Consider the following 26,547-nt stretch of genomic DNA (forward strand, 5'->3'; position numbering starts at 1 on the left):
ATAGAATAGAAGAATATTACAATTACTAAGAATTAATTAATTAAGAAGCTTAAATTCAGAGTAGGAAAAATTCCTTCCTTAAGTTTAAGCAGTTGCTGTGGAAAATCACTGTCAGTGATTCCATGAAGATGAGTTCTCATATTCGTCCGTAATTTTATATTTTCAATCGAAGTCCATAATGACAGACTGTTAATGACAGGAAGAGTCTGTCGGAAATCTCCAGCAAACAACAAAAGTTATTCTGCCTATGCGATCAAAGGAGTTTCTTAAGTCTTTTAATGTTCTGTTCATGGCCTCTATATGTGCTTTATGGCTCATGGTGCATTCGTCCCACATAATCAATGCAAAAGTTAACCAAGGGGCCCATTTTTGTGGATAGAACGTAGTGATTGTTGTTCAAGATTTTTGGAGTTGAAGCTATTTCTGATGAAGTAACTACTATCGCTATCTTCCCTGGCGCATTCAAAAAAAAAATGTTGTTTTTGTTAATATTTACGCTATAACTCGCCCTTATCGGTGTGTTGCAGCTAAGCTAAATGTTAAATAACATTCTCTTTTATAAGTAATAAATTTATTTTTCGAATTTACGCTCGTAAATCGGTTAAAAATGAACATTTTCTTAATTTTTTTTACAAACCATCCTTGTTGGATTACCTTCAAAGTGATTGAGGCCATTTTTCATTTCATGCAACGGTTTAGTCAAATGTAGCGAACAGACAAAAACCCAACTTATTTTTACATATAAGATAATCATTTTAATTGACCTTTTTCATATCTGTTATAATTACGTTGGCTATAAACATTTAAACAAATTTTGACTTACCTATTTAATGCTTCTACCTCCAACATATGCGGATCAACATCGTTCTTAAATTCTTTTAATTGCTCAATTTGCTTCTTAACTGCATCAATGTCTGAGCCTACTGGTCCAAGCCTTTCAAAATTACGTTCTGCTTTATTCAAAAACTTTTCTAGATTTTGCAAAGTCTCGTGAAACTCCATTGCTTTTTCCATTGCATCAATTAAGTTTTCTTCACGTTTTGCATATAGAGCTGTTATATTATCCCATGCATTATCTAAGTCTTCAATATGTTTTTTAACTTCTGGTTTATCAGGTTCGCCACACATATTTATTAAATTACTACCGTTACGACGTACTTGTTCGACTTCCGGTTTCGTTTTATCAATTTTAAAACGTACTTCCTGTAAAGCAACTTGCTGCTTTTGAATTTCCTGTGGCTGTGCAGCAGGGGGCTCTTGTGATGACAAAGTTTCTTCCAAATCTTTCAGTGTGCCCATTACACCATTTAACTGTTTCCAGAAAGGTTCTGCCACGTTTAAAATGTCGTCGAGTGAGCTGCCGCGATTTTTTGTGGCTTTTTGTACATCATTCCAGAGGCTGTTCAATTTTTCTAGTTTAGACTTAATATCCCGTACAGCTGGATCTGCTTTATTACCGGCCTTTGCAATAACTTCGTCAGCTGCTCTTTTTACAGCCGTAAATGCATCTGAACGTTTATCTAAGTCATCTGCTAACGCTGCGTTGTCTTCGATTTGCTCTCTTATTTTTTGTGGGAGCGCTGATAGGGGATCTAGTTGATTAACTTGATCCACTGTATTAGCTAATGCTCGGAGCATACCTTCTAATTTGTCTGAAAACTGGCTGGATTCTTGCAAAGCGTTTTCCAGCATCTGCTGTCGTTCACGTAACTCAAGACGAAGTGCTGCATAACGTGCATTATCAGAATCAAGAACATCATTTATTTTAGCATTGTCATCATCAGATACAAGTACACCTAAGGCTTCGCCTGTCTTATTCAACTTATCTAGTAGGGGTTTATGTTCAGTAATAGAAAGCAGAAGTCGTTCATTTTTATCTTGTTGTGTAGTTATTTGATCTGGCCGCAATACTGGCATGCTGAACCTCGAAATTTGTTGTTCCATGTCCTCTAACCAACTGGATAAACCGGTATGAGATTCAGCAAAATGTTCAGATAAAGGCAACGCTTGCTCTAATATCCCGAGACGTTCACTGCATAACTGAGCAACGGAATCAACGATTTCTTTTAAATCATCTAGTTTTTCTCGAAGTGCAGATATATATTCGCTTTGTGGAGATTCTCTCAAAATTTTTTTGGATGATGCAACAATGTCGCGGAAACGACCTTTTTGACTTGAAATATCATCATTAATTGACCTATGTTCTTGTAATTGAAAACGCACTAATGTTGGCTCGATTGCAGGTGGATCGGCTTCGCGAAGACTCGTGTCCATATCTCGGAACCATTCCAACAATTCATCAATATCTCCTGTTACTTCTTTAACTCGTTGACTGCTAAGATGGAACCGTTCCGCTTTACGTTGAATTTGCTCCACTATTGCATCAAAACGTCTATTATCACGTGTAACAATATTTTCAATTGAAGATGAACCTTCGCCAGGGGAGATTTGACATAATTGCGGTCCAACTAAGTTAATATTGTCTATAACAGGTCGCATTTCAACTAATTCGGTTTCAAGACGTAGCAAATCTGCATGAGAAAATTCACTTGCTGTAAAGGTACTTTCAGCTATTTGCATCCAATCTAACAAACGTTTATGAGAATCATGAAATTGTTGCACTAATGGAAGGGCATTCTTGGTCTTTTTAAGGAGTTCACCACCCCGTGTCGCCAATTCTCCATATCGGCGCTGAAGTGCATCTAGTTTATCTTTTAATTGTAAAGCTTCGTCATTAGAAATGTGTTTCATCAACTCGGAGCCTGAATCGACCGTTGACTCAATATTGGGTGCCTGACTAGCAATATTTTCATTCAGTTCTACTAAATAATCCATTTGCTCCATTAATTTTTCTGGATAAACAGCAATAGGTTTAAAACGTAATAATTCCTGTTCCATTCGTTCCATCCAGGCGACCAGTTCTTGATATGTTATTACTAAGTGTCTTAATCCTTGGCGGGAATCAGCTAACAAGGAACCAATATTTTCACTTAATTCAACTACGTTGGTAAACCGGTCGGATATATTTCGAACTTTCTCTGCTAGTTGAACAGCTTCATCTTCTCCAACCAATTGCATTAATTGCCCAGCAATGTCTGCTAAATCCGTAAAATCAGTTTTCTTAGATAGTATTTCATCATGCAATTCGTTGTGTTCTTTGATACGATTTTGAATTTTTTCCTCATCAGTTGGAACAAGCTCCATGTTTTTGACGGATCGCTCTACCCCATCTAGCCACAGCTCCAAAGGAATGACTTTATCATGAAAAGCTTTGGCAACATCCATAGCGGCCTCCAAATCCTTCTCTCTTTGTTCAGCACCATTTGTAAGAGTATCGAATCGTTTTACAAGGTCATTCAATTGACTTTCAATTGAATCTCGTTCTGATGTTTCACATGCGTTGGCTACTTCCATGCCCATTATAGAAAGAGAGGACATCGAGTTTTGCCTGTCCATTAACATTTTTTTCAAAAACTTTTGTTCTTGCAACTGGGCTTTAACAACTTTATAATCCGAACTGGGTGGTTTTTGATTTGTAACCATTTCTTCGGTGTCAGAGAGCCATTTAGAAAGGCCTGATAAGGCTTCTTGAAATCTGCCTGATTGTAAAAGAGCTACATCCAACCGTCTTTCACGTTCATTCATTAACTCTTTGAGATTATTCCAATTATCATTTAAAGATTCTAAGTCTCTTTCTATAACGGCTGTTGAAACGCCATTGCCTGCAGATCTAATTAGATCATTACCATCATTATTTACTTTGATAATTTTCTGTGAAAGGGTTTCTACTTTCAGATTTCTAAAATTACGAAAATCTTCCTGCTGCTGACGAATTTGATCGAGTTCTGAACTAACCGGCCTAAAGTCATTGAATTCCAACTTTACGCTTCTCAAGTTATTAATAACGTCTTCTTTTTCATCATTAAAATGGATTAACGATTTTAATGTGCTCCGTAAATCACGTTCCTGTTTACGACTATGGTTATCTAAGCGATTTAATGTGTTACGTATTGAGGAAATTTGAGCAGGAATTTGATTTTCAGTAGAAATTCCAGAATCCATAAGAGCAATAGAATCACGTTCAATATCGTTCGCAAGATTAGACATAACTTCTAGTTTAGAGTGTATATTAAGGATTTCTTCCAGCTGGGTTTTTACAATTTTAACTTCGCGACCAGGTGGGGCCAAGTTTTCGATCTCTTGTTCTAAATTGTTTAAATCAAACAAAAACTTCTTAATTTGGTCATTTAACTTAGATATGGTTGAGGCAGCGGATTGTAACTCATTAAATCTATCACTAAGGCGAACATTTAAATCGGAAACGCGATCAAACATACTATCGACATCATTACATAAATGATTACCATCACCTCCGCTTGTTTGACATTCTAGAGATATTGCATTTGCCACAGACCTTAATTCATTTAAAGGTTTTTCTAATTTTATTAATTCATCGCGTATAGCTTTTACACGTTCCAAAAGTTTTGGGTCTTTGGCAGCACCTCCTAATGCATCATGAGCCGCTAGACGATCTTCACACCGACTTACAGCATTGTCCACATTTTTTAGCTGATCATTGAAATCAGATAGCCGCCTAGAACAATTTTCGATATCTTGCGTTTTATTAATTAAATCATTGTTAAGTTTTTCCCATCGGTCCTTTATATCTTGTAACTCGCACTTTATTGGATCTTTGTCAATATCGCAATAAGCAATGAAGGTTTCTCCTGAACCCCTAGTTGACTCATATTCATTGGAATGCTTCCAAACTTCACTGCGAAGCGTCTGAATATCTCGTAAGCGATTTTCGATATTAGATTTATACAGTTTTCCGGGTGTTAACGTAGCCAATTTATCCTCTGCCATTCGTAACCATGATAAAAATGCCTCCGAAGTTTGTTCATATTTTTTACAATGTTCCATACATGTTTGAAGGCGAGCATGTCTTTCGGAGACTTCTCTTCGAAGTTTATCCCATAGTTGTTGTATTCGCTCCAAATCGCGTTTTATAGTTCGATGTTGTTGACGATCAGTCAATTCCTTTCCTTTGTTTGTAAGCATTCTAATTTCGTGTTCTCGTGCCATTACTTCCCGATAAATAGGTTCATGAGCGTCTATTTGATGCTGCAAAGTAGGTTTATGCGCTGATAAATGGAATTTCTCAGACAAGTCAGACAGTTCCCCAGATAACCAACCTAACATTTTGGTACAATTTTCAGAAAGATGACGACTGTCTCGTAATGATGCTTCAGTTTCTGCTTTTTTAGTGTCCAACTTTCTTTGTAAAGTCTGATATTGTTTTTCTAAAGCAGCAACCTTGGAATTCACATCAGCTCGAGATGCCGAGTCCCCAAGAATATTGCAAAGTAATACAGCGGATCTTTCAGCGTCAGCAAGCAATGATCTTTGTCCCTCCAGTTGTCTGTCCAAATTTTCTATTTTACGTAAGTTTTCTTGACTGTCATCATTTTCGGACAATACATCTAAATTATCACTGATGCTTTGTAGTGCCTCACGTAATCTATTTATAGCTGCATCAAACTCTTTGCTACTATCTGCAGCTCCTCCCAGGTTGTTGGCACGTTCATCTAAGCGGGTAACTATATCATCCCATTTGTTTATTGTATCATGTAATTTTTTCTTTATATTTTGTGTATCTGATGAATTTGTAATACGATTTAGTACGTCATGGCCAATTTCTTGAAAGTGGTTCAATTGGGGTTGTTGTATTCGAAATTCTTCTCGTAGGACTTGTACTTGCTGCACTTGACTCTGAACCATTCTTGAATCCGTAGAAATAGGACCAAGAACAGTGAGGATCCGTTCTTTGCTTTGAAGCCAATTCGATAAATTGCTATGTATATCCAAAAAGTCACGAAGTTTTTCAGAAAGCTCTATCCGCCGCTTGCAGATTTCACTTAAACTCTTCCATTTCTCAATTATATTCTCACTTTCTATCCTTAATTCATCTGCACCCATAACATCAGGCTTTCTTCGTAGGATATCTTTGATCTGCACCTTAGTAGTATCTAATAAGCTTTGTTTTTCATACATATCTTCGAGAACTTTTCTGGCTAATTGAATACATTGTTCTGCTTCATCTTTATTTGATGCAGATTCTTTCGGAACTTGGCGCTGAATGCGATCTAAAAACGATGTCAAATTTTTTAAATTTTCGTACTGCTTTCGGACTTCTTCAGTCAAATTATCAATTTCATTTTGCCGATCAGATAAACGAACGCCAATCAAACTGTAACGATTATTAATCTCTTTTAGTTGCTGTTGGACTGGGGTTAATTCCGAAATTTGAAAACCGTCTTGAGAAGATCTACGACTTCCAAATCCACTAGAGTTGGTAGAAAGAGGAGATAAAATACCCATTTTAATAGGGCTTGGACTTCTAGCACTTCCAGGGGCAGTACGCATGGGGCTTACTTTTTTAATTGGACTATAAGATATTCTTTTACGATTGGGACTTTCTGGATTAAAAAGTGCATCATATTGAGCTCCAATATCATTAATCTTGTCTATAGTTTCGCTATAGTCTCTATATTTGTAAACAAGCGGTTTAAGTTCCTCATGCTGTACGCGAATTTTTTTCAAATCTAAAGCGATAGGACTCATTTTACTTATCACTACTTCCATTTCAGACAACCATGATATTACTTTCTCTTTCAATTCCTCATATTGAACTTTTTGTTCGACCTTTAGCTTGGAAAGCTTGGTTTTTTCATCCAATGTTACGTGAATGCTCCGCCATAGATTTTCAAGTGATTTCAATCGATCACGTAAGGGATTAGTATCAGTAACATCACGTTGTCCAATTAAATTTTTGCAGTTATCAACACATTTTTCGTATATTGATGCTTTATTCTCTTTTGCGCGTATTAAATCGTCCATGAGGGATGAAAGCTTGTCTATTGGCAAATTATTTGCATCTCTATTATCCATCATGTCGTGTAAATTTTGCAATTCGTTTTCAGTAAGTTCCATTTCTTCCAAACATTTTACTAAATTAGTATACACATCTTCCAAGAATTCTCCTCTCTTTTGCAATTTTTCAGTGAGTTTCGCAACCTTTTCAGAAACTACTTTCAAATTAGTTTCAACATTTTTGGCAATACGTGGATTAGGCGCAGACCCCATGAGATGTTGTGCTGACGCTTGTACACTATCAATGGATGCCTGATGCGAAGTAACATCTGCAAAGAGCGCTTTATGTTCACGTATTTGCTCTTGTAATCGATCTTTTATAAGAGATGCGGGGCAATATTGCAATTTAAACTTATCTTCAGCCTTATTTACCCAAATAATTAAGTTTTCAAGCGCATCTTGAACTCCTTGAGATTGTACTAATGTTTTGTCAAGAATCTTACAATGTTCACCCACTGTGTCAAGCATTTTTTGGTATTTGCCTTTTAAGTCCAAAGCAGGTTTTTCTAATTTTTTCAATTCGTTTGGACTCAGTTGACTACCCAATATTTTAACTAAATCATCCAAACTTTGGTCAATATTATCTATTAAACGTCCATTAGATAACAATTCATTATGAATCGATTTTGCTTTATTCATTTGATCGGATGCGGACTTTGTATCGGCAGAAAGAGGTTCTGACAAAACGCGCGTAACCTGTGGTTGGATAGTCTGAATCCAGTCGTCTGCCTTATTCAAAGCATTTTGAAATTCCCGTTGACAACTATAAAGTCCAGATATTCGGTCCTGAAGGGCATTTGCACGATGTAGTAAATCTTTGTATTGTGTCGATATTAATGAAACTTCTTGGCGGATAGGACTTTCTGCATTCGATATAGGTTCGATATGCGGTAAGCGTTCGGGTAATGAAGTACGGAAATCATTGAGAATTGATAGGAATTCTTTGTTGCCATCGACGAAACGCTGTGCCGACATTGTTATAAATCGAAGATCAGCTTGGTGCCCTATAACATCACTTACAAATTCACGTATGGAATCACTATGAGCAGATAAATTTTTTAAGTCAGCTAACGATTGTTCTTTATCTTCAAGACGATGTCGGGCTTCTTGTAACCAGTTGAAGAAAATACTCAACTCGCCACATATTTTATTTAGCTCCTCCCGAATAGATTCAAGACGACGTAATAAACGCGAGACACGATCAGAGATACGTTCAACTCGTGAACGCAACTCTCTACCAGCATTTTCCAAAGTTGCTACTTCAGGTGTGGAAAGAACATCAGCTCCTGTTAAAACAATTTGACGTATTTGTTCTAAACATGATGAAACGGGTCGTTGTTGTCCTTCAATTTCCTCTTTTATTTGCTTTACATAACAAAAACAAAAAAATATTTAGTCAACAATATATACATACATATATATATATATGTAAGTAATATGTACTTACTCTCAAAATATTTGTTTGGCTACGAATATCATCAATTTTTTCCTTTGGACCACCAATATTGGCAATTCTGTGCTCAATTGTGCTGACCCACTTAAGCAATTCGTTTACGCTTTCTTCACATATGTTGAACTTTTCAAATACGGCTTGCTATAAAAGTACCAAAAATAAGATTTAACCAATTTAAAGATAGTGTTAATTATTTTGAAAAAAATGTTCAGAAGCAACATTAATAATTTATAGTAAAGCGGTCTAATCCAGCTTTATTATTAGATAGTATAAATTTTATCAAAGATTGACATTTTGGTCAAGAATAATGATAAAAATGCTTTTTAAAAACGCTAAACCAATACCCATTTTTATGTCATATATATATGAAATTACTGTTTTTGTGAAAAGAAAGCACACCTTAAAATTAACATACTTTTTTTTTAAATAATTATGGTTAATACCAAAGCCATGCAAAGGATTAAAGCAAATAAATACAACAAACAAGCAACAAATAAAATATATTATACATAAAAAAAATTATATTTTGTATGAATAAATTGACAATTAAAAATATAAATTGGAAGCGATGAAGCTGAAAATATAAAAATGGAAACATAAAATTGCATAAATACAATATAAAAAGAACAAGAAAAATTCACAACTTACCAAACCAATTTAACTTAAAAAATATTTTGTATATTAATATTAAACTCGTTAATGTGGTATTTCAGTATAGAATATTAACGAATTTCCACGTTTGCGAATTTGGTCAATATAGCCAATTTATATTAACATGCTTATAATGAGAATATAAAAAAGAATAAAGTTAATCAAAATCTTAAAACAAGGGTTTACTTATGCGTCATATCATAATGACCAAGAACAAAGATCTTATTAAATTTTTTAAAATCCTACATCATCCAATGGAAATTAAAGAAGTAAGGAAGGTCTAAGTTCGGGTGTGACCAAACATTTTATTCATCATGAAATTTCCTTGAAAATTTTTATTACATACCATCCATGAAAATTCTATAAAGCCTTACATAAAAAGCTGAATATCTCGAGAAGTATTAATGATAGCGATTTTGACTTTGGACTTTTTTGGTAGCAAATAAAATTTCCTACACGTTAGTCATGTACATTTTTTTCTATAGCTCTTGTCATTTACGAGATATATATAAAAAATATGCGAATTTCGTGGAAAAATCAGGTTTAGAGCCCAGTACTACCTCGCCGGTGTGAGTTTCGATTTTTTCACAATTGGCACTTTTGTAGAGTGTTCAATTCTGAGGATTATGTGTGTAAGGTCAAAGCCATAAAATGCCTCTGAGCTATAGAAATTTAAAGATAAAAAATAACTATTGTCGTGTATTTTCAATGGAAAATTTTTACATGCCTTGGTCCAGTCCTTAATGTTAATATTAAGGGCTCAAATTTTCAGGGTATTTCCAAGGAAATTTAAAGATGGGAGTGAAAAAATTAATAGTTCTAAAAAAAACATCCTGATATGATATATTGGGCAGAGAAAGGGACGGGTTAATTTGATTGCATTAATTTGGACGTTGCTCATGTATACTTGAGAATATGTTTAAAAACAAAAATATAGAACTCACATATTAAACGACACATTCGTCATAAGGCTTGTTAAAAAAAAATCGTAAAAAATTTTATGTAGTATATGAGAGTGTGGGTAATTCGAATATAAGGTATAAGTGCAACCGGTAGTTTGAAAACTGTATATTAGGTATAAGGGGATACAACTGCGTATGCGGTGTATACACCAATAAAGAAGAAGAATAATGGGTCTTATGAATGTATTGACTTAGTGCATATTAATTTTTGAACCGATCTTATCTATTATTAGAAACAAATGTGCACTATTACTAGAAAAACACGCTCTCTCAATTGTATTAAGATAACTCACTTAGTCGTATACAATTTTAACGGAATACATTGAGTGGATCTTTATTTGTTTACTGGAATGTAAAATAGTTGGATGGAATTTAAAATTATTGAATAATTGTGTTATATGGGAATAAGCAATGGATCCGGATTGGAATATAAGAATGTCTAAATATCTTTACATACCAAATTTGGTTAATATCGGTCGTGTAGATCCAGAGATATAAGTTTTCACCTACAAAGACTTCTCGTATCATTTCGAATGTCAATTATATGTGGGCGGAATTATTATCCGGTCTTATGCATTTTTGCAGGGGTGCTTTGGTTAATGTGTCATAAGTGGTTTAGGAGATATGAACGAGCAACCTCTTAGACTATGAGCATTTTATTTTTGTTTTTAGCCTACAGCCATTTTTTAGCCATGAAAAAATCATTTTATATTCGTAATTAATGTATTTATTTATAAAATAACAAACTGATTTATTTAAAAAAAAATTGCGAAAATCGGTGATTTTTCGGAGGATCACACTGAGACGATCCCTTAAGCACGTGTACCAAGTGTCATTACGATATCTCAATTTTTACTCTAGTTACATTATGCATATACATGTGGACAGACTCGAAATTCAACTCATCGTGTATAGTATATTAACCTTACTCTAACTCTATTATTTTTTGGTGATAGAAAAAACCGTTAGGTGAACAAAACTATTCTACTCTGAAGCAGCGTGTTACAAGAGTATAAAAAAAATATTCTATCATGATAGAGAACGTAAGCTTGAAATTATTAGAAGTTAGAGTTATGATGTTTCAAACACTGAAACTAAATATAGTTGAATAACAGATATTAACTTACATTTAATGAAATGGTACAATTATATATGTTTCCTGAATATATATACATATATATGACTCGGATATTATAACTTAAAAAATTTGGAATCACCAAACTTGCAAAACTATTTAGCGAATGATACGAAAAAACGCAACTATACTAAAAAAACTAGATAACTTTTTATACCCTCATCACTAAATTATTTCTTCATATTGAATGAATCAACAATTTTGGAATCATGTAAAAATAGATTTTACCTTCACTTAATCTCGTACCCTTTCCCTTTTTTGTTTAAGCAGAATATTTATATGTATACAATAATATCTAAACCGTATGCAGTATTGAATGATGTCACTCGACATACATACCAAATTAGATTACAAATGGACAAATAGAGCAACCCAGATCATTAGATCAGATTGAATCAAAGAAATGTTGGCATATATCTATATAGTATATTTATTATGCTTAAATTCACGGTTAAAATTTAAATATATTTTCCGATCACTATCAGTTTATAGAATGCCTTTAATGCAATTTTCTATTTTAGTTCATGCAATAAAATGGCATATTTATTTAATAATTAATGTTAATAACTTACTCGTTGTTCGGCAGGTAATATGAGGCCCATATGAACAGCTTTTATTAAATCAATATTTTTTTTATTTTCACCGTGATTTACTAAATGGCCGTTGTTTCCATCGATAAGGCCATTGTTAATAGCCGATGTCAGTGGAACGATTTCATCGGTCACGGATCCGCGCACAACTGTCGAAGACGGATCTAGCAGGCCGCAAGAAATAGATTCTAATAACGTAAGCCGATTACTTTGTTCGGAATTGGTATTTATTTGAAATGGATCTATTAGACAGCCACTCTCAGCATTGTATAAGTTGAAATGTATTGCTTCTATTAAACCGAAAGATCTTTTGGGTGTAACAAGCAAACCATTCTCATATGCACTTCGTAATGTACATAGCTTAGACGTCTGTGTGTTCAGTACATTGGCTTTATTTGCGTCTATTATACCTTTCCGAAAAGCCTCAGATAATCCAACTAATTTCATTTTAGCTTCATCCTTAATTAATGCTGAAAAAGGATCAATTATGCCGGCGGTGATAGCATCTTTCAGTGAATAAATGTTGGTGTTTTCATCGGACTGAGATTCAGAGTCATTTATTAAGTCATGCGAGCTCGTTTTAAAAGTTATTAATCCTGTTTCCAAATCAAGACTTTTACTTTCGACTGCCTGATCAAAAGTAATAGGCTCCCGCAAATATACAATAATTGAAGGGTCAAGTACAAAGAATAACGATTTCGGATTGATTAAAGCTTGTTTGTTTATATCAATTATGTTATTTCGTTGAGCTATAGAAAAAGGAATTAGTTTGGAAGAGTTTAACTGTCGTACAAACGCAGTACTAGGATTAAGTATATTAGAACGTATAGCTTTAGCCAAAGACATTTGTTGAGGTTCGGTAATATCACTCTTCTGAGAAAACTCTTCTACTAAAAGCTGATTTGCAGAGCTTTCACCAAAAAGCTTTGAAACTGGCACCAAAATACCTTTACTAAAGGCTGTTTCATAATTGGAAAACTCTTGTGTTTTAGAATCCATTACAAGTCCTTTGTTTATATCTATAACCCCATTGTCAATAGCTTCAATCAAATCATATTCATTCATTTCACTTTTATGTAGAGTAGTTTTGGGATTAATGAAACCATTAAGAATAGCATCATTTAAGTTATAATATTTCCTAGTGCTGGGGTCATAAAATGTGCCGGTCTCAGAATTATATAATTTCATTCTAACTATTGATTTAAGATCCAGTGGTCGACGATTTGTAACAATTAAGCCACGCTCCCGCGCACTTTGTAAGTCTATAAACTCCCCATATAAATTGTAATAACCGTTTTCATTAATAATTTCTTTTGAAAAAGCATCAGATAAATTCAAGTATTCATTGTTTTCACCATTTTTTATCCAACTATTATTAAGGCTCACAATATTGTCTGAGCATGCTTCTCTTAAGCTTAGTTTATTTCCGGTGATGGGGTGTAAAATTTTATTTTCTACCTTATCAAAAAATCCCATTGCCAAAATCTCATATAAACCGAAATTTGCGTTTTCTATATCCACAATGAGGCCCATATTTAATGCGGAATTTAAAGAAATACATTTATTACAATAAAGGTCCCTGAAAACACAATCTCGCTTATTTATAACCCCCAACCTACAAGTCTCATTTAAATTATACATTTTTTCATTTACTTCATCGAAATAGCAAGGTAATTGAGCATCTATTACTGAGGTCCTAATTGCTTCTGATAATGCTATTTTTCTGCCTGTTTTGGGATCAATTATTTTGCCTGAATTATCTTCAAATAAACCTTGATGTAAAGCCTTTTGAATACTTATTGGTGCTTGAGGGTCTTTCAGTATTCCTATTTCAAAAGCATGTTTAATTTTTATTTTTTTATTGTCATATACCAGCAGACCTCGTTCCCAATCAATTATATCTGCCGCTTTGGCCTTCATTAAGTCAAGGTTTCTGTACAGCCCAGTGTCAAAATCTTTTAACTCTATACTGCTAATGTCTATCAAATGCGAATCAATTCCTTCGACTAACGACAATTTTTTGCCAGATTTGGGATCAGTTATACTTCCATCGGAGTCATTATAAATACTTTTGCTTATAGCTTTACCTAAAGAAATTGGTGTTTTAACCTCAACTAAAATCCCATGTTCAAATGCTTCTTTAAAATCGGTTTCTGAAGCTTGCTCATCTTTAACTGTACCTTTCTTCGAGTCGACTATGCCAGCATCTACCGCTTCCATAAAAGGAAACATTTTATCATCTAATTTGACAATAGTTGAGTAAGGATCAATAATTCCCCTGCGAATAGCAGCTTCAGTTGAGAGTTTTTCTCTTGTAATTGAGTTACTAAATTTGCCTGATTTCGGATCATATAGACCGTGATATACTGCATCAGGCAAACTTCTCTTACGCTTTGACGGAACTAGTATTCTATTATCTAAAGCTTCGTTTAATGACATTTTTGCTGACGTATATGGATCTATAATGCATCCTCTAACGGGATCTAGAAGTCCTTTAGTTATCGCCTCTGTTATACTTATAACATCATCGGTTCTTGGATCCAATATAATTAAGTCATTTGGATTAATATATTTTAGTGCTATTGCTTCTTTTAAATTAAAAGACTTATCATCAATTTGCAATGTGGATGTTGTGGGGTCAAACATATTCCGGGTAAGGCAGTCCACCAAAGATAATGGTTTCTTTGTGCTTATTAAGTATCCTTTTGCAAAGGCTTCATCAAGTGTTAAATGCGGATATCTTAATACACCTTTAACCGTATCTAAGAGACCTGTTTTAGCAGCTATTTTACCAGATATTATAGTTTCCTCTTCGTCATTTTTTATTAAAGAAGTTTCTAATTCAACGAAACCTAACTCAATAGCTTGCTGTAAAAGCATTTCATTCCCAGTTATTGGATTAAATACTTTTCCAGATTTGGGTGAGTAATATTCACGTTGAAGTAATTCTGTTAAACTCCAAGTGATTTTATCGGTTTTTACCAAATTATTTTCCATTCCCACGTCAAAGGGCATAAAAGTATTTGATTTCCTATCTTTTACTTGTCCTCTCTCAGGTACAACTAACTCGTCTTCAATAGCACAATGTAAACTTAGTTCTTTATTTTCTAAAGAGTCTACTATAAGAGATATTTTTGGGTCAACTAAACCGATCTCTATGGAACGCTGAATATCGACTTGATTCTGTGATTTTGAATCATAAAGTTTTCCCGTTTCTTGATCATAAAGACCCTTTCGTATGGCGGCTTCTAGAGAGATCGGCTTGCGTGCACCAGCCACAAGAAAGCCCAACTTAAAGGCTCTCTCTAATGGTATTTCATGTAATGTCTGAATATCTACCATAGTTCCCGTTTGCATATTTACTACTCCCAACTCAATTGCCATACGCAGTGGAATAATTTCTCCACTTACCGGGTCTCGTACCGACAGCGAATGAATATCAATTATTCCATTATTAATAGCATCAGTGATGGAACAAAGTTTACCATCTCCAAGCAATATTTTACCACTTTCTGGATCAACGACGTTTTCAATATTAGATGGTTTTGATTTTTTGCCTGGATCAGTATAAATAATCCATTTACGGTTAATACATTCGAAAAATGGAATCTTTCTACCAGTTTTTGGATCTACCATATGACCATTATGACGATTTAACAGCGGACGATCTAATGCATCTAACAAAGTCTCATATTTCCCAGTAGTAAAATTTTTTACTAATAGAGATTCAGGATTAAATACTCTACGATACAATACTAAATCTTGAAATGAAATTTTTCTTCTCGTTGAAGGATCTATAAAATATTCATTTTCTAAATCATATGCACTAAGTTCACTCAATTTTTCCGCCGTTAATATATATGGATAACTTAACAAGTATGATGTAGCCTTTAAAACCACTAAATTCTCACTATGTACTTCCACTTCATCTTGTACAAATAGAGATTCATTTTCTAACAATGTTTCTATATTATCAGAAAGTTGTTCGCCATTTATAATGATTCTGCAATCTTTTGGGTTAATTTTGTTTTTGGAAATGGCATCACCAATTGTATATGTAAAGAAATCACAAGATGTGTCGGTAGCATGAATTTTATCGTAGTGAAAATTTCTTTCTAAGATTTTCTTATCATCACTATTAGCATGGTTTTCTTTTCCTATTCTCTCGTATTCTTCTGTCACGAATTTTTCTTTGTCTTGCACAATTTCTTCTCTATTCTGTAATGAATCTATTTTTCGATTATCTTCTGAAGTCGCTTCAACTATGGCAATATCATTTACAGAACATTTTGAATCTGGCTCATCCCATTTAAATTGTTTTGTATTAACTTCATCTACTTTGAATTTTTCAGTTAAAATACCCAATTCCTTTGCTTTGCTCACCGTGCATATTTCACCAGTTTGAATATTCTTGACTTCATTATTAGAAACTAGAATATATCCCTGCATTAATTCAATTGTTTTTGTGGTCACAGTATGAAGAGACTTCATCGTTTCCATAGTTCTACTAGTGGACAATGGTTTATAAGTCATAACGAAATCACATAGCGGCTTTAGTAACAAAAATCCTTCTTCTAAGGCATGGCGTATGGATATATTTTTGCCAGTTTTTAAACATTTGAACGTTTGGTTTTCCACATCAATTAGACCTTCAGATAAAGCATTATCTATTAAAATAGCATCTGCCCTTGGAGGGTAAGGAATACACATGATAATATTGCTTTCTATAGCATCTTTGACAGTCATTTTCTGGTTTGTATAAGGATGTTTAAGTTCATTTTTATTTGAAGCTAAAAGTTTTCTCTCAACGGCAACAGGAAATGTCATTGCTATGGGTGGCAACGTTGTGGAAGAATGCATGTCATAGCTTAAATCAAACAATTCTTCATGAATAGCTTCTGTTAAATTGAAAGTTTTATTACCTATTTTGAAAACAGAGTTTATGCCATCAACTATCCCACTTTTTAATGCTTCTTGAAGTGTATACTTCTTTGGTTTAATAATCTCTGAAAGAGGATCAAGTATATCGCAAATAATAGCTTCATTAATATTAAGTAGATAACCATTATCAGGATGTATTATTTTTTGGCAATCATTATCTATAAGACCTTGGGCTAGAAGTTTCGGTATTGATAAACTCTTCGCTAGTGGTACTAGTATATGATTACTTGTTTTTGAGTCAATAAGTTCTGCTTCAACAGCCTGTTTTATATTTAAAATCCGATTTCTTTGTGTATCTAATATATTACCCATTTGCCCATTAATAAGTCCAATATCTAAAGCTTGTGTGATTGTTAAATCATTTTGTTTGGAGAAATCTTCAAGGATATCTTTGGTCTCTTCGTCAATAATACCTTTTTGTAAAGCATCTATGGGCTTTAAGATAATTTTTCGCATTTTTTGCATCGAAATGCTACTTACACTACTTAGAGGAACAATACCTCGTTCGTAGGCTACTTCAACAGGAATTTTTTCGCCAGTTCGCGGATCAGTGATAAATCGAAGTGTTTGTAAGGCATCTTCTATGGGAATAAGTGGTGTTCCAGAAACTTTTATTAATCCAATTTTCATAGCTTCAACAATTGATTTAAATTCTCCACATTTGGTCAAAATCATATTGTCTACATAATTAAAAACTTTACGGCTGGCTGCTTCTTTAACAGAAACTTCCTCATTTGCAAAAGTATCAAAAATGCTTACTATATTTTCATCGAATTTACTTTCCAGCGCCGCCTCAAATATATTTTGAGACTGACCTGTTTCTGTAAAAATCACTAACATCGTTGAGGGATCAAAAATTATTCCTGGGGCAATTTGAAGTGGATCAGGGCATTCATCTTCGCGCCAGGTTACATCCATCTGATTGGAAGTAGGGGATGTGTTTTCGACAATTGGAATATTTTGAGCTTTGGTTATTTTAGTAGGAACGTTAACTGTTTGGACGTCTTTCAATTTTTTTTTTCTTTCAGAAGGATGTTCAATTTTAAAACGTTTATAATCATCTTTATTAATATTTCTGTAGTCAGATTTTTCTTTCTCATAAATTTCTATTGGCAAAAGTTTATCACTTTTAGATATATTTGTAATATTTAGAGACGTATTCTGCCCTGGTATCTCATCATTTAAATCTGGAATTAAGAGACCATAAGACAGAGCTTGCTGTACTGAATAAACATTTCCAGTTTTACGGTCCTGATACAATTGGCGGTCTTCATCAATTAAGCCTTCATTAACAGCATCGGCAAAAGTTAAAATTGTTTCCTGTGTGTCCTGATTGGTAGTTTGTATTGAAACGTACCTATTAACTGTTCGTGTTACAGTTTCGGTTGTCAGTGTTATATTTAATAAGCTACTTAGAAATAAAGCACCTTCGGGTGAAATAAATTTCTTTTCAATAGCTAAATCAAGAGGCACATTTTTTCCAGTCTTTGGATCCAGTAAGTATCCAATTTTAGGGTCTATTAAATTATGGTAACATAAATCAATAACAGTTAATTCATTTCCTCTCGCGTCGTGCACACCGATGCATTTAGTAAACATTTCGTAAACTTCTTGTCTCACCATATTTCTGGTTACCGCCACGTCTAAAGGTACATACTCATTTTTACTAACTTCTAGAACGAAACTTGGCCCTTTTTTACATAAAATATCACGAGATAAGGCCATATTAAAGCTAACAAAATCATTGCTTCTTAAATCTTTAAAACCATCTATATTAAAAATGGACTTTTGTGACACCGAACTTATAAGACCACGCTCGACTGCCTCTGGTATAGTTATTACTTCTCCAGTCATAAAATCCCTGTACTTATATTCTGTTGGTAGTATAATTCCATCTTTTATTGCCTCCTGTAATGTAATTAATTCTCCCTTTACTTTACTAATGCATTTTAAATTATTGTAGTCTAAAACCCCAAACCTGATCGCTTCCATTAGATTTAATTTACTTCGACGCATTGGACTATACATTTTATCGTTATTATCTAGCAAATTAAAATCAACCACATCTTTCAATGTATATGGCTTCACAATAAGTTTTCGAGTTTTAGCCTCTGTAAATGTTAACTTTTCTTTTGTAGCTTCATTTAAAAAACGTCCCGTTTTAGAATTTAGAATACCAAGTTTAAGAGCTTCTTTTACCGAAATTTTTATATCATTCTTTGTATCTACCACTTCAACAATATTGGGATCTATTAATTGATTTTCTACGGCGAGGTCGAGTTTAAATTTTTCTCCAGAATTACGATCTGATATCCATCCTGCCGCATCAACGAGTCCGTGAGCAATAGCATCGCTTAAGCATAATGCACTTGATTTGATTGTTACTGACTCATGCTTTATCATATATCCTTGATTATGTGCCTCAGACAAACTTAAAGATTTTTTTGGTTCTAAAGTCTCCAGAATTTTCTGGGAATTTGTTATGATTTTTTCATTGTTAGACGTGTTCTGAATTTGCTTTTCGGAAGATTCAAGCTTTGATTCTGCTTCATTTATCTCACTCTGTATTATTTCCAATAACGATAGTTCTCGCCCTTTAGAATCTCTAATGGGGCCAGGTTTTAGCAAATACTGTGACAATTTTGTGTCAATAAATCCTAGTTCTGCTGCTGTTTCCAAAGGAATGTTCTTATCGTTTAACACCATTTTGCCTGAACGTACGTCCAAAATCCGCAAATTAATAGCTTGTCTGACTGTAATATTGTTACCAGTTCGAGGATCGCGTATACCGGCAATATCGAGAACATTGTCATAAAATAACACATTTTCACCCACCGTTACGCTGGTTGATTCTCTTTTTAAGCCACTAGTCTGGGTGCTACTGAAAACCCGATTATCAGTTCTTTTCGAAATTAATCTATAAAACGTAATAATTGTAATTAGTTAAAATTAATTTATATATATATTTTTTGTTTTTTTTTTTATGTGAATACTAACTTTATATTTAGTTTTCTCTTACAAGTTATTTCAAATTTAAATTAATTAAAATAAAAACGCATAAAACTATTAAACTGAAAAAAGAATATATAAAGAGATGACTTCAATACATGTAAGTCTGATAAGTACTAATAATCATTGATATGATATCAACTCATATATAGTATTACTACACTGTTCAACACTAAGCTAGACTTAAATGGTCAAATGAAAATTTGCTGCTTCTCTACAATACAACCTATTGTAAACAAGAATATTAAAATGTACTACATATGCAATAACAAAGCTATCCTTAACAGTAAACGAAATTTTTTCTGAGTATTGGACCAAATAAATTTTCGAGTCTTTGAGTAATATGTAAAAATTAATTTTCCCATTTTTCGAAGTTAGCCTCCAAAATAGAAATATTTGCCTTCGAAGTTTCGATTTAAGATTTTTTATTAAATAAAGTAGTTCCGTGTTATACCCAGAAAATTATTGTTTTTCCCGTATGTTTGTTCTTGTTTTCTTCTGTACGTTTTTTACAAGAGACGGTTTTTTTGGGGAGAAGTAGCAAATTTATAAATATATAATCATGGCAGTTGTTTGGGTAATTTGCTAACCTCTAAGGTTTGGGAAATCAAAAACAGATTGTGCCTATGCAGTTATAATATTATAAATAAATATAGTGCGAATAATTAGTTTTCATAAAATTACGATTCAAAGACGAAAATTATTCATGCTTGCAATTATTGCTTAAAAATTAAATAATGTTATATGAACATTTATGTAAATATAACGTATTTTACAAATTAAGAAAAAGTAGAAAATAATATATTATTAGATTAAATTAATTTAATATAAAAGCTGCCATATCTTTCAACAAAGAGTGGTTAAAAAGTGTCCAGCAAACCACAAATACTTATATGAATGTTTATAAAGTTGAGTGGATATCATATTGTGGCGAACACAAATACCAGAACAAAAGAGAATTTAAGGTAATTTACGAGAATCCCACAAATAGCGAAACTGTTTGCTAGATTCGGCAATCTCCGCCTGCAATGATCTACTCAAATTGAAGTGCTGCCAAGTATGGATTATAAGAAGATTTAAATTTCTTTAACAATCCAGTGATCGAATTCGAAAGTGGAGTTTCAACATAGACGTTTTGATCTAGTAAATCCATTACAATATAGTAACTGAGAGATGTCGCCAGCTTTTTTTTTTGTTTTTGTTTGAAACACGTTTTTTTGGTATTTGGATTTCAGATAATTTTTAGCAGAAAAATCTTGCTTACCACCATCGGTTACGGGAACAAGAAAATACAATTTTTTTTTTAAATTATATGACTATTAAATGCTTTTATATTATATAAAATGTTGAAAAAAATGAATTAAACCGTTTTAAACTGATGTTTCATATTAAATTTATTTTTGATTTTGGTATTTGTATTACAGCATTCTAAGTACCTGTATGAAATAACTTTAAGCCATTGTACGTTGTCATAAAAAATTTATGTCCACTTTTATTAGCAACGCGATTCACGTTTTACAATAAAATCAACCAATTGGAGATTAATTCCAAATGTTACAAACTAATTAAAACAGCAAGTATATATTTCTATTACTGAATTGAAACTTTTAATATTCTCAATTACTTATGTAATTCAGTTTCACACCTTTACGGTGTAGACTGTACAACAATGCAGTATTTTCTAAAGAATTTTTTGTCGTCAATTCAGCTAAAGATTTAACAACTTATATTTCTTGTAACGTTTTAGTTTCTAACCTTTGCTTCTTTACATCTCAATATTGTCAATATTATTCTGTAGATAAATAATGTATTATTTTGTATTATATCTCTAACTTAAGGAAAATAACATTTTACCTTAAATTAAGATTAATAATTTTAAAACGATATTTCAAAATATGCCAGAATATATCTATAGTATATTAATTTTTAAATAAATCATTTGAAAACACTTACCGTATTTCGCTAGATTCGGTATTATCCAATTTAAAATTGTATTGATCTTCAGCTGGAGTAGCTCTTTGTACAACATCAGTTCTAAATGTTTTAAGGGGGGTCTGAATACTTTCAGCATATTGCTAAAATTAAGTGCAAAAATTATTGTTATTGGCAAGCTACATTTATTGAGTTCGGTTGACTATGTTTACCTGGAATTCAAATGCGAAATTATATTCGAAGTCATTCATTATGTTTAATGGGATATCCTGTTTTTACACAAGCTTAAGGAGTTTTTTAATTTGTTAAAAGTTCATGTTTCTCTTATTAAAAGCTAAGCGATTGCCGATGTCCCATCTGCTAACAAGACCTTGAGAATGAATGTGTTGTAGTAGTATTATATGGTAAAGATGCTATTACTGTTTGCACTACTAAAGGTGATATTGTAAAATTCTCTAAAGCTCAAAACACAAGAGTCGTAATCTGTATTCTTATTATTCTTCATTTGGTCTAAGGGAATATTTTCTCAAATTTGAACAAAAAATTGTAGTATTATGTTAAATAGAAAATACGCTTAAGGGGGGAGCCTGCTTTAGAGGCTTAAAACAATCGATATTTTTTAAGATTTTTTTGGGAGGGAAAGAAATAATTAATTAAAGCGAAATTTCTACGGTTTATAGTTATATATTTAAACATCATTCATAATTTTGTAATACGAAATCTTTGATATTCTGCCTTTGGGAAGCAATTACCCGGTGCATCTCGCATGTGCAACAAAAAATTCATAGAGGTTCATATTTTTTAATAGTTTACCTTCTAGTTAAACTAAAAAAATTCCAAAAAAAATTGTAAAATTTTCGAAATTTTTTAAAAATTAAAAAAGGTGATTTTTGACCAAAAAATTTTACTTTATGTTGTTTAAAATATGTTCAAACTTGACTTCTCTTAGTTTTTTTAGTTTAAATACAAGATAATTTAATGGCAAAGATAATAAACTTTGTCCCAATTCCATGACATTTAGTTTTTTTCTATCCTGCCCGTCAATTAGGAAAAATCGTAAAAATGAAAAACCGAGAAATCAAAGTTTTCGCTTTCTGCCCAAGCATTCATATATCTGATAGACGCTCGGTCACTATTTCCCTTTTAGCTTCGAAAATATTTCGAATTCCCATCTATAACTTTGGGGACATATTCTTATATAATTTGTAAAGAGATTTAAGCAAAAAACAAAAATAGATTTTTTAAGCTTCTAAAGCAGGCTCTCCCCTTAAGGAGCACACTTGGTGTAAGATTTCGGAAAACTCAAAATCAATATTTTATTCTAGCATATGTCGATACTAGGTATACAGATGTGTACGAAATAACAAGAATAACCAAAGTGAAATAGAAATCCATGAATAACATTTTTTCAAAATTATTATTAGTTTTATTTTTATTCGGCAAACATTTGTGCATGGCTAGGATTTAAAAAAAAATGTAAAACTACATGTAGGTATCATATCCACGTTTGTTTATTGCTCTGAGTTCGTGTTCGAAAAAATAAGTACAACATAAATATTTAAAGGAAAATTTACACGACTGTCTTTATGTTTAGTATCGAATTCCACGATTTTTAATTAATTTGGTAAATCTTGAGTGCTAAGAATCTACATGAGCGCAGAATCTAGATAAGAGTATATTTTCTCAAAGCTTTTTTGTTACTTTCCCCATAATTTTGCTTATTTTTTTGTTTGAAACCACTCCCCCCCCTTTTCTTCAGCTTCCAGCGACCAATTTTCGCAGTTTAATGACATTCAGTGAAGTAACTACCAGGTGCTCCCTTATACTTGTATTGGCAAACATTTTCCTTTACCAATGATTTTTTTAATAACTTATCTTTGTTCAGTAAAACAAGCACCTCCCGATTTTAAAGGATAATGAACATTTATGTAGCCGAGATCCGAAAATTTAATTTTGATAACGAAAAATAAACCGTATTTCGGACTTTGTTTTAATTTTTTCAAACAGGTTGTTTCGGGCTCAAGCAACAAAACACGTCATAAAAAGTTAATGTGAATATGATCCCCCAATGTTGCATTAAAAAAGCTAACTTTTTGTGCTTGGTTTAAATAAAATATTTTTGCAAAAATTGTATTCATGGATTTTTATGTGAGCTTTGGTTGCTTTTATTATTTCGAACACATCTGTCCATCAAAAATAACATACTAACATTTTAAATTAAGATTTCAAATACTATAATATTAATCCTAATGTTTTCACTAATATATACGAAAAGTAAAATTCTTAAAGAATAAATTTATTTGTTATACAAAACATTATTAAAATGTTCAAAATATATAATTCGAGGTAAATGTGGTTCATCTCTCTCCATTAAAATGCTTTCGTATAATTTTGTGGTTACTCGTATGTAGGTATTTTAAACAACTTAATTGTTTAATGGCTTTGCCAAGATTTGATGATAACATTACTGAAGAAGATTTACTCTTCAATTAAGAATATCAATATAATTATTGCAAAGTAGTAAAATGAATTTATTTCTATAAAAGAATCGAAGATATTTATACCCAGCATTTTGGTTCTTCTGCCATAGTCGGAGTTTTTTCAAGTAATATTAAAAAAAGCAGACTTTCTTTTGCTTTCGGAGTAACTTTAAACGCGCAGTTTACTCAGCCTGACTTTATGTTTAACTCTATGTTATTAAGGAAAATGAATGAAATAAATGATCCCAGTCAAAAGACGAAAAATTTTAAAATCTTTGGTGGTAATATTATCTTTCTAGGGTATATCTATAGGAATATTTTATAAATAAAATGTATAAGTAGTAGATTGGTTTGATTATTATTATTGCTGTGCTTGTGCCCTATGAATTGTTTTTCATTTTAACACTTTTCAACATGTTGCTACAAAGTACACTGTGACAAAAAGTACCCGGAAATTGTAAATACTTTTCATAAATACTTTTTGGGATTTGTCTTCGATCATCTGAAAACTGGTTCCATCGTGCGGCAATTTCAGTTTTGCGAACAAGAAAAAGTCACAACGAGCCAAATATGGTGCATAATTGATGGTATTCGTTACGTTTTTGGCTTTAAGTTCGGTCACAAGTGGAAAAAAAATCAGCTTTATTGGGACGGTTCGAGCATGAAGGCGTTTCATACCAAAAATATTCTCCCAAATCTTTCAACGGACTCGCGAGAGATGTCCAGCTTTTTGCCATCTATCACACTTTCCTGATGATTTTAAAGCATCATATCCTACAGTTTTTTAATATTTTCATTAGTTTAAGACGTCGAATGTCGTTCAGAACGAGGTATGTCTTCAACGATACTAAGTTTTTGATAAAACATAATCACTGTATAACTTCTCCAACATTCGCTACGATTCCGCACACGAAATTTTGTTACACAAAATTTGAGTCACATTTTTTGTTCGATATTTTTATTCGTTGTAAAAATCGCAACGCACTACTGAGGTATACCGTCTTAATCAGCTACTGTAAATAAACTGATTGACAGATCGCACTTTGCATAATAAACTTAACAAAATATATTATTATATTAAATATCAATTAGACGGGGAAATTTGGTTTTTTGTCACAATGTATAATAGTTTTATTCACCTAATGCCAAAGACAGATATGTACTTGTAGTACATAATGTAGTATGCTAAGGAAACCATAGGTGCAGATTTTTCCACCTAATGCAACAGCACAACAACAAACACACGCAGAAAATTATTTGCAATGGCTGTAAAATATATCAGACCAAAACCCATGTTTATTTGCGTGCAATGGCACGTAAAAATATAATAGATTTTATAATTTATATTTAAATTATAAAGATTTGTTACAGCTTTCTTTCTTAAGAATGAATGCAGAAGGTGCGCCAATTCACAATAGTCATGCACCATAGTCATTTACAATAAATTGACCGAATCAGCCCTTCATATATCACAAAATTCTACAATGGGTGCTCTCGTGTCCTTGTATATTTCGGTGTAGGATTTCCCCCTTATGAATTATGTTAAAAATCCATCCAATAGTGTTCTAGAAAAACGCGTCTTAAAATCTTCGCCGACAGAGGAATGTATGCTATAGTATTCTTCGCAAGTTCTCACGCAGAAATTTTCGCGTGATTCTTGGTTTTTTCGTCAACTTTCAATTCTGCCGCCATTTTTTTCGTTTTTGAATAAATAATTTTGTATCAAAGCCCTTTTGTTGAAATAAATTTATACTGTTTGATCATTTTTAACACACGTAGAGATAAGAGTAAATAATTTCCTTTTCCTCCTCTTCTTCTTCTTAATTGGCGTAGACACCGCTTACGCGATTAAAGCCGAGTTAACAACAGCGCGCCAGTCGTTTCTTCTTTTCGCTACGTGGCGCCAATTGGATGTTCCAAGCGTAGCCAGGTCCTTCTCTACCTGGTCCTTCCAACGGAGTGGAGGTCTTCCTCTTCCTCTGCTTCCCCCGGCGGGTACAGCGTCGAATACTTTCAGAGCTGGAGTGTTTTCGTCCATTCGGACAACATGACCTAGCCAGCGTAGCCGCTGTCTTTTAATTCGCTGAACTATGTCAATGTCGTCATATATCTCGTACAGCTCATCGTTCCATCGAATGCGATATTCGCCGTGGCCAACGCGCAAAGGGCCATAAATCTTTCGCAGAACTTTTCTCTCGAAAACTCGCAACGTCGACTCATCAGTTGTTGACATCGTCCAAGCCTCTGCACCATATAGCAGGACGGGAATTGTGAGTGACTTATAGAGTTTGGTTTTTGTTTGTCGAGAGAGGACTTTGCTTCTCAATTGCCTACTCAGTCCGAAGTAGCACCTGTTGGCAAGAGTTATCCTGCGTTGGATTTCTAGGCTGACATTGTTGGTGGTGTTTACGCTGGTTCCAAGATAGACGAAATTATCTACGACTTCAAAGTTATGACTGTC

At 33.1% G+C, this 26,547-nt stretch overlaps 1 protein-coding gene across 19 annotated transcripts in view; it reads right to left on the bottom strand.

Moving 5' to 3' along the window:
* The window catches only part of LOC120772369 (microtubule-actin cross-linking factor 1), a 145,869-nt gene that overhangs the window by 20,663 nt on the left and 98,659 nt on the right, over nt 1–26,547 (bottom strand). For 13 of the 19 annotated variants that reach the window (XM_040100955.1, XM_040100954.1, XM_040100943.1 and 10 more), the window contains 4 exons: nt 21,628–21,749; nt 11,707–19,582; nt 8,381–8,527; nt 824–8,298 (listed from right to left, as the gene is read on the bottom strand). In XM_040100955.1, coding sequence (XP_039956889.1) covers nt 824–8,298; nt 8,381–8,527; nt 11,707–19,582; nt 21,628–21,749 — 15,620 coding nt within the window. Of the gene's footprint in view, nt 1–823; nt 8,299–8,380; nt 8,528–11,706; nt 19,583–21,627; nt 21,750–21,818; nt 21,997–26,547 lie in introns of those variants that run through there. The other 6 variants (XM_040100951.1, XM_040100950.1, XM_040100949.1 and 3 more) reach the window with 3 other exon arrangements.

Source organism: Bactrocera tryoni, chromosome 3, assembly GCF_016617805.1.
Source record: "Bactrocera tryoni isolate S06 chromosome 3, CSIRO_BtryS06_freeze2, whole genome shotgun sequence".
NCBI classification, from domain to species: domain Eukaryota; kingdom Metazoa; phylum Arthropoda; class Insecta; order Diptera; family Tephritidae; genus Bactrocera; species Bactrocera tryoni.